The sequence below is a fragment of the Rhea americana genome, unplaced genomic scaffold (assembly GCF_003343005.1).
Source record: "Rhea americana isolate MKP2758 unplaced genomic scaffold, rheAme1 scaffold_9, whole genome shotgun sequence".
Taxonomy (NCBI): Eukaryota; Metazoa; Chordata; class Aves; order Rheiformes; family Rheidae; genus Rhea; species Rhea americana.
Genome location: NW_028187088.1, coordinates 1,974,725 through 1,984,426, shown reverse-complemented (window position 1 = coordinate 1,984,426; position 9,702 = coordinate 1,974,725). Strand labels below are relative to the sequence as shown.

Genomic DNA, 9,702 nt, shown 5'->3' with positions numbered 1-9,702 from the left:
ACTGAGGAGTATGACCCTACTTTTATTTAGGGAAGCACGTCAAAGCTACTACACGTTCAGCAGGACTTTATGCACTTTTAAACTAGCTAACTTTGCTGGTGGGGCCTGACAATTCCAAACAACTGCATTAAACACATTYAAGACCACTTAAAAAGTAAAGTTACTGATCCAAGCTGTATGTCAGGTCAGTTTATGAAAGCTTCTCTCCTGCAGAGTTAGAGCTCCCTTGAGTGCATGTGAGGTAACGGAGTTCACATTTAAGTTGAGATCAGTATCCTTCACCATGCTGCTGAAGGTCTCCTGCATTCAGCATTCTGYTTTTGCTGTTTCTACACCAACTTATATTTTCCTCATGAGTTGTGGAGAGGAAGTCATTGATAGGAACAGTAGTTTCTTGATTATTGAATTTATCTAACACCATTTTATAGCCTTGTTATTAGTGGGTCTCATCAGCAAGTTCAGAAATGACTTAGGAGGAGAATCTGGGGGACAAAAAAAGAACTAAAGCCCCAGTTGAAAAAAGCTGAAGTGCCAAGGATACCAGAACTACACAGCTGTGAGCTTAGCYCTTACTTCCTCTTACTGTAGTCATTCTCATATATATGAAATACAGAAGACTAATAACAGTTTTAGTAAAATTTACTAAGAGTTTAAAACAACAATGTTTTAAAACAAAGTAGTATGCTTCCCTACAAATGGACATTGTTAATTGTTCATTAACAGTATGTGGAAGAGCACAGAAAGTCAGTAGTCACTTGTATCAAATATTTAAATGCATATAAGATTTCAGAKTGCATTTAATTATTGGCTCTTTTTTGCAACTTTCACACAGTTCAAAGATTTTTTAATAAATAATGTAACCGTGATATCTGTATCTTTGAGAYTAAACACTGCTTAAATGCTAAGCATACAAGCAATGAAAGCCCAGCAGTTGTTATTGCTGAAGAACTGAGACAGTGTGAACAGAGCTGTTCTTTGGACCTTTTCTCTTGGCCTAGCTGTTCTTGCTCCCAATTCTAACAAAACCAAGCGGAACTGAGGAGAACAGTGCTGAGAAGTCTCAGAAATAAAAATATCAGGAAAGTTAAAACAAAAAACTTTACCAGTGACTAAATACTGCTATTTCAGAAACAGCTGCTCTTTTCCCAAATTCAAAGAAGTAGCTTGAACATTCTTTTTTATCTTCTATCCCAGGGTACTTCGTATGCTAACTTCTTTCCATGTTCAATCTCAGGGCCTGTCAGTGCTCAACTCAAAACATGATTTTTCTTTAATGTTTAATTTCTGGCAAAAGAAAAAGAAAGCAAGCCAACCTGTCAATTTCAATCCATTTCCAAACTTCAAATTCATTACATTTCATTGCAACTTATGCATTATCAAATTCCTACTTCTTGTGAAATGTTTTAGAACACAATGTCTCTCTTCTGCCCTTTTATCATTTTAAATGATTTTTATCTTTCTTCTGTAAACTATCATAGTTTTCACTAAATTTGAATTGAATATTGYGGAGAAACATTCCAAATTTTACACAGTAAAAGTAAACAAGATGAAGCCAGAGTCTCATTCTATCATAGCAGCTGTTTGCACCAGCTCTTCAACAGAGATCCTCAAGTGACCTGTACTGCTTCAGATCAAGAGTTCCATATTGTCTTTCTTATTTAGATTGCTGAGATGAAAAATTCAGTAGTAAGGTGTATCAGCTGGTATGCAATAAAAAACAGCTTAAAACATGTCAAGTTGCAAGYTGAAATTTGAATTTTACTCAAAATCCAGGTCTATAGTATCAATTCCATARGTATGATATGTTTCCTGACAGCACACTTCAACTGTTGGCAATTTTTCAGCTCCTTGGAATGAGGGAACGTGTATGAATATTTGCAGCAGTAAGCACTGGTTCTCTCTTGCGTTGACAGAACCAAAATGCCACATAAGAAGAACTGAGAGTCAAAAGAAACAAGCAGCGYTTTAAAATGATGGAAACATGTTACTCTAAGCCACAGACAAGCAGAGATGTGCAGCTATAGTTGCCTTCTCTTTTCTTATTTCCATAAACACAACAGGAATAACATAAGCGAATGTATAGGTATATTTCTCAAGTAGCTCAGTTAAAAGAATAAAATCCAGAAATCTCCCAAAGATTAATACAGTACACTTTTAAAGCTTAAAGCATGCAACTATTTTAATTTTCATTGTTGCACCAGATGCTTGGACCCTTTGTAAGACACCAGCAGTGTTAAGCAATTTAAGCAATGTTCTATTGCTTACAAAGTAAAATGATTCTTAATCATAGGAAAGTATCAGATCCACTTTAAAAAACTTAGGAGGGAGACTGATAGGTGGCATTTAAGTCCAAGTGACTGGGGAAGAGGAAAAAAGGGAGGACAGAGTTATTTTTTTTGTGGAGTTGTTTATGTATTTCCCAAATAAAATACAACACAAGAAAGATCAAGAAGTGTTGTCCTTAAATATAAATTTGTGTGCTTTTGAAAAGCCCGGAAATAGTAATTTTACAATTTGATTTTTTCTAGCTTGTTATTCAAATGGAAGAGGAAATTAATACATTTTAACAGGGTAAGTATGCATAGTATTTCAYGAACAACTGCAAGTCAAAAGCAGCACAAAGTTGTAGCAGTTTCTGCTTAAGTTTTTGTTTTAAGAGCATTCAAGTGCTTGAATGTGCTGCAGTAGATTTAAGTATTAYATCTACATGCACAGCAGATGGGCAGCTACCAGAGTTGCAGCCATTGTCACAGCAGGATCAGAAAAGGGCCAGGTATCTCTGCTCAAGACTGTGCAATGACGGTGGCGATGCCCACATGGGCTGTAGCAACTGTCCTCAACACAGCAGAGGCTTCAGTCCACACAGAGCTCCAGCAGAAAGATGCTGCAGAGAGTGCCTGGAGCCTCTCGCTGCATAGCTCTCACTGGTGGGAGCTATGTTCTGGTCAGTGCCTGTTCGCAGCAAGAGTAGCTCCTGCGGCCTGTATAGCAGCAGAGAAGAGGAACAGGAGAGACTGACAGGGTCTTTGCCGAGACTACASAGCCAAGAACCACCCATGCTCTGTATTTCAAAGGAGGGACAACCAGAGAGTATCCTCAAAGAAGCAATAGATGGAGACTCCCACAGTAGGCAAGTCTGGAAACCTGTTGCTTCCAGCAACACAAAAGGGCTCCTCCTCTGCCTGCAATTCAGCCACTACAGAGCAGGTAGAATGCCCTGGGAGCAGCTGAGGAAAGTTACCTCCACCAGGCAGGCATAGGAGCTAGCTGAACCTGAGCCAAAGGAGAAAAGGAGGGTGATAGTTACCAGAGAATCCCTTCTTTGGGGAAAAACAGGCCCCCCTCGAAGACCTGCCAGCCAATCAACCATCTTACTGGGGGCCCAGATGTTGCTCAGTGACTGAGAGATGTGAGCAAGACACACTCGTACCACAGCCCCAGACTTCAGGAGAATAGATTAACTTGTTCAGGGATATGCTTGTCAGAATGCCAGGCGAGACTGCCACAGAAGGCAAGGGAGCTCAGGAGATCTGCTTGGTACCATAGCAACACAGCCAAACGTTTCTCAGAAGAGCACAATCCTAGGTCAAGAGGCAATGGGCACCAACTGCAACATGGCAAATAACAATTAGCTCCAAGATTTTTTTTTTTTTTTTAAACAAAGTTGGTCAGACATAGGTGCAGAGAGGCACCTCCATCCTTCGGACAGTCAAAACACACACACAACYCTGAGCAATTTCCTCTAACTGGACCAGCTTTAAGCAGAAGATTAGAATAGATCTCTGAAGGTGCCTTCCAGCACACTTGATTCTGTGATAAAGTACTACCATACACTGTACTTTCAGAAAAGGCAGCATGTRCAAAAGGCAACATTTTGTAGTGTTTGCTGTATCACAAGATACAAGTTACTTTGATATGAAGCATTTGTCCCTTTGCTATTTATTCAAATGGTACAAGATGAAAGATGGAGAGAAGGGCTTGGTCTTCTCCACATAGCTAGGTTTTAACAATATTTGTTTTCCCTTGACCTTTTTTGTAAAGAACACAAATCCTTTTAAGAGAAAATACTATTACTAAAATACAAGTTAAACTTACGATTGTCCATAGAGAAGCAAACACAGTTAATCCTAGATGTAGCCTCTAAGACTCAGTCAAGCACTATTGGTTTTTCATTTCCATTTGCCTGAAGCTTAACCTTCTTAGCTTTTAAGTTGGTTCCACAGTTAGGCCGCTTAAGTTCTTGAGACTTCTTCAATACTGAATCTTGGATATTCTTTGAAATATTCTGAGTATTTCCTCCATTTCCTTTCAGATTTGCAGACTGAGATGATTTGTTCTGTAAGTGATAAACAGCTCTATTAAAAGTCTAAAATTCAATGTACCCATGCAAGAGAAGATAATGATATCTATTTTAAATCCTTTTAAATTGTATTGCTATGGAAGATGAATTGTACAAATGCCAAACTATTAAAATAAACTCTGTTGGAAAAAGGTATCTGTGTAGCAAGTCAGTAGAGACRTAAATACCTTGTAGATGCTTTTCTCGTTCGTTGTCCATTGTATCGTGATAATATGTGCCTCGTTTTTTAGCAGATCAGCTTTTGGTCCTATCTTCAGGTAGGATATTGTAGCAAACGCTGTGAAGCTGAAGTCTTCTCTGCACAAATTAAATCACAGTGTTATAAGGGATGGTTGGAGACAAACAAAATAGACCACATGGGGAAAAGAAATAGAATGCRTTTAGTAACCCTTCTGATGGATGTTGCAAATAGCAACTTGATTCTGCTTTACTTATTCAAATGAACAGTTACTTAGTTTAAAGGGATTTTGGCCTTAACTTAAATCAGTTTTGGGGTGCATGCGTGTGTGTGCACACATGTGTGCACCTGTGAATCTGAATGCATGGCAGAAAAATGAGGAAAAATATCTAACTTTTCATCAGCATACCCTCTTAAAAGTGTAAAAAGTCAACTGTACGAGCAAGTGCCAAAAATTAGGCCAAAAATAAAGAGATTAAAGTATTTGATTTTACATATCATTAGAATTTATCAAACTATATAAAGAGACAAAACACCACACAGAAGCACTGCTGGCATTTCATGATTTCTTAAAATTTCCGAGTACCACTTTCCACATTTGCCACTCTGTCCTGACTTAGACTCCATCTTGGCAACCCCATTTGCTCTGCTTATCTATGAGATGTTAGTAAGACTCCATATAAATAATTCACTCATCTAAAATGAAGCTTGCTGCAGATTTAAAGGTTCTGGTTGCATAATCACAGAAGGTCCTACCTTTTTAAAATTGCAAGAGATGCACAGGAAAATATTTCAAGCGTTCTGCCAGSTTTTATGTTAACATTTTACAAATAGAAATAATATTTTCTGTCCTTTGTAATACAATAAATGCTTCTGAAATACAAGCTAAAGATGAGGCCTCAAAATGTATCTATTATTGTTATAAAAAAGCAACATGATAGAACAACAACTAATAGGTTTTAAAGAAAATGAGAAGCAGTAATATACATTGTTATACATACTTCAGATACTGCTGCAGCAGTAAATGGGCAACTATCCTCTCCAGTTCCTCTCGAGTGTGCTTTGGTGGAGTAACATCAGCCACCCTCAATTTTGAGGCACCTTTCCCCAACCATGCATCAATTAATTTCAATGGTGTGAGTTTCTCACTCATGTTTTCAGCTTGCTCAAGTATCTTGATTAGATCCTGGCAGTATGCCGTTATATCCATTTTCTGAAATGCTACAAGTAAAAATGAAATAATATTTAAATAATAACAGTTATTTACGCCAGTGCATTTTTTAATATCAGTCAACAAATATTACAGTAGAGCTGAAACTTTTCCTCTATCAATATATCCTATATTAGGATATATTCATAGTCAAATTTACATTAATCTTTTGGTTATTAAAACTTCAATCCTGCAAACATTTTTATATGTATTTCATTTCACAAACCACATAGAAATGATTTCAAGGAAGCATTTTCAAAGTGCAATATTTGTAAGCYAGCTCTCTACCCATTACTATCTAATCCCACAGCTGGATTCACTTTCTCATCAATAATAGCTATTATGAAAATATTAGAAAGCAAAGAGGAACTGAAGAATATCAGCAAGGCATTTGTTCTTTCAAGATACTTAACAGACAAAATAAGAAGAAAAAAAAGGATTCATTTCATTACATGATATAGCTTCATCATGAACAGTCATTCYAGAGCAGTAACACATCCAAGTGGTGCACAATGATCATGCCTCTACTGCAGATCAGATCACGGTCCAGAATTACCCAGACTGCCTCCTCCAATAGTAAGAATTGAGTACCAAGGAGCTAGGACTACTGCTAGGTTTCCCCAGACATCACTCATATATCAAGAGGCCCTAGGCATAAAACAATAGTAGATGTGATAAATTTTAACTATRCTTCATCATGTGGCTCCTGTAAGTCTTGTATATGAGCTGAAACTTCCTACTTTTCTTATGCTCTGATCCCAGTAAAAACTTCACCTAAAATCTTCCAGTTAGTAGATAACAAGATGTTATAACTTGCATGATTTTGCAAAGCTGCTTTATTGTATGGATAGAAATAACTGTATATTGCAAAAAGAGGTCAAATCTATTTTATTTCCCCACCTATGTTACCCCCCAAAAAATGTTCAGAGAAGGAATAAAGTCTAATTATCAAAACAACTTTGAATACAGAATTGTTTGTAAGTTTTCCAAGTGCTCATCACTACATTTTCAAAATRCTTCACAACAGGTATATGAGGCAAGCAGATTATATTTTTCGCATTTTACAGGAACTTGCCTGACACTCAGAGAAATTTGAGGAGTTTGTACGTGTCCAATTACAGATGCCGAAGACCAGCTTTTCCCTCAGAACTCTTTTGGGGGCTTTTCAGCACTAAATAGCATTTCCTATGTTTAAGGTACAGCTCCCACTTAGTGCAGCAACAAATCCTTCATGCGTCTTCAGCAACTCAGCTTTCAGGATGGGTACCAAAACTGACAGTTAAAGCAAGCGTAGCTGCCCAGTACTACTCAGGAAGTTTGTGGAAAAAAGCAAGGAAAGAAACTATCTACCCAAATGCTGTTCTATTGAAACCATCCTCCTGATTCACCATTCAGCAGGCCTTGTTCCAGCCCTTCTCCCAAGTTCCTTCTAAATTTGGCCTGCATGCATTCCCTTTTATGTTCTCAACTTCCTTCCAGAGGAAGAGCATGTACTAGACAGATATACTTCTGCTAGGGCTAGGGCACTGCAAAATCCCCCAAAACAATGTGCTCAGTTGTTCTGCACACCTGACACACGCACACTCCTGACACCAGCAGGACTCATGAGCAAGCAGCACTGGAATCCTCAGAGATTTTAACTAGGCAAGTTGTAAAAGGACATGTGCAAGCCGTGACTTTTCAGAGGCCAGGTTTGAACAGTTTGGCATGCAGAGAGCAAGAGGATCCTCCTTGAAATAAACCTTTCACATCCAAAATAAACCAAACAAAACCAAACACATATCAGAATCTTTTTAATACAAATCTCTTGCCCCAGCTTCACTTTCAGGAACAGATGAACTGCTGAAYCTGAAAGATACAAAGGAGGTTGGCCTCAGACAAACAGCCAATCCAGGAAGAGTTCTGCTAAATACCTTCCACTTGACCACACTGTCAGCCACTGAAAACTGATATTCATAGAGAAGTTACACCTTGGTAACAGGCAGTATTAGCTAGATGCTTTACAGAAGCTCCTCATAACTTGCCTAAACTGATTTTTTTTCTTTTTTTTTTAATCACCTCACCTTTTCTGTGTTCTCTGTCCTTGGTTATCAAAGCAATTTACTTACAGTTCTCTCTACAGCAGTTATCACACATTCTGTTGCAGTTTGCAGAATCCCACACTTCATCAAAATGATGGGCTATGAGGACCCGGCGACACCTGAAAGTACAGAAAAGCAAAAAAGGGGCTGCAGAATGTAAATGTACACATCAATTTGATAAGTAAGTGGCAATAAAAATGTTCCTTGGGTCACCTTGTATTGCAAAAAGAAGTCTGAATAATTGACTTAGGAAGATAAGATGACAAATACAGTAGCACAGTATTTCCTGATATGCTGAGTAGCTAGTAGCTTTCAGTGATATTAAATATTGCTATGGGAACAGCTTGGTTAAAGCAGAAGAGTAAATACCTTCTGCAGCTCCAGTAGAGTACAAATTGTGAGACAAACTAATTTATAGACTCAGGCCAACAAAAGCTATACAGATTTCATGAGTTGTCCACAACATTGACAAAAATGTTTTCCATAAATTATTCAATATAGTTCAGTGCCATATATGAAACCTTAAAAAGATTTGGAGTCCTATATGGCCATTTAACACTGAAATGTTTTGCTTTTTTAAGTCTGGTATCAGTATTTGCACTTAATGGGATTTGAAATACATTTTCGTTGACGTATTTTTTACCTCAATATAAACACTTCCAGAACTTTATCCTGAAACTAGCATAAAACAATACTCAGTTATTYTATGTGCAACAGTACATGTTGAGCATCCAAACCACAAACCCCAGAACTCAAGACTGAGTTACAATGGCAGTTTTTGTAGATTTTTTTTTTTAATAGCCTCTTTAAAAACATGAAAAAWCAGCCTAATTATTTAAAAACTAAGCAACCAACCACTACAGTAACTTACTTGTTCATACTCTGGCAGTAAGACACCATATCATACAGCTTCTCTTGCCCTACATTTTCCATCACTACCATTGAGCTAATTCTGAATATATCTCCAAAACCATAATATAAAATGCAGTCAGCTTTTTGGTCATCTCTACCTGAAATGCATTTAAACAAACAAAATTTAAATCTTACAAGACATTTACTTTAAGCTTATTGTTTTCCTCGCACAAATTCCACTCTTACCTGCATGTGCTTCTGCAGCCCCTCTTTATAGAGGGGGCACCACTATAATATTAACAGGCATAGCATATCAGCCAACAGAACATAGCATAACACACGCTAGAAATAAGATGAATTTCTAACAGTTTTATACAATTACAGAATCAAGCAAACTAAATATACAACACAATGAAGTTTGTGACTCATTAACAATTAAAACACTGATATTGTGCTGCACAAAGTCAACGGAAGCAGTATTTACCCACCCCAACACCTCTTGCAAAGTCCTATCCAAATACACATTAAAGTCTAATTCATATTACAGGACTTAGGCTAGTTTCAACTACCTTATTAAGTATTCATGACAACTAATAGAGAATTAGATAGCAGTTGCTTGATCACTGCTATTTCTGCTGCTACTTAAAGCAAAACTCTGCATGTTGCTGTCATCTTATAGAAAATGATTTAACAAAACATTCAATTTAAAACTAACTGTGCCTTTCATAGCTGCACTTAGATCATCTCTTCCTTTCCCTGTGCTCTCCTTCTTCCACACCAAGATGATGATGTATTGATGAGCGTCGTCCTCCTTTTTGCAAGATCCAGAGAGCAGAAAAGGCCTAACCAGTGTAAATTTTCTAAAGTTTAATACTGAACAGAAAGGAACTACTTCACTTCAACTGGTGCGCAGGGGTAAAAAGGTTTCCCAAGCTAACTGGTATGTTCAGGCAAATTGGCAGGAGTGATTAATGAAACTGTCCTGGATAACCCTAGGCACCAGTACAAGCTGGGGGCTGAC

At 37.7% G+C, this 9,702-nt stretch overlaps 1 protein-coding gene across 2 annotated transcripts in view; it reads right to left on the bottom strand.

Moving 5' to 3' along the window:
• Positions 1-685: 685 nt before the first annotated feature.
• Positions 686-9,702, bottom strand: part of RECQL (RecQ like helicase) — a 22,818-nt gene continuing 13,801 nt past the window's right edge. For both annotated transcript variants that reach the window (XM_085324154.1, XM_085324155.1), the window contains exons 11-16: positions 8,701-8,839; positions 7,857-7,948; positions 5,540-5,759; positions 4,528-4,657; positions 4,096-4,336; positions 686-1,284 (exon numbers count right to left, since the gene is read on the bottom strand). In XM_085324154.1, coding sequence (XP_085180280.1) covers positions 4,148-4,336; positions 4,528-4,657; positions 5,540-5,759; positions 7,857-7,948; positions 8,701-8,839 — 770 coding nt within the window. In that variant the 3' untranslated portion in view covers positions 686-1,284; positions 4,096-4,147. The remainder of the gene's footprint in view (positions 1,285-4,095; positions 4,337-4,527; positions 4,658-5,539; positions 5,760-7,856; positions 7,949-8,700; positions 8,840-9,702) is intronic.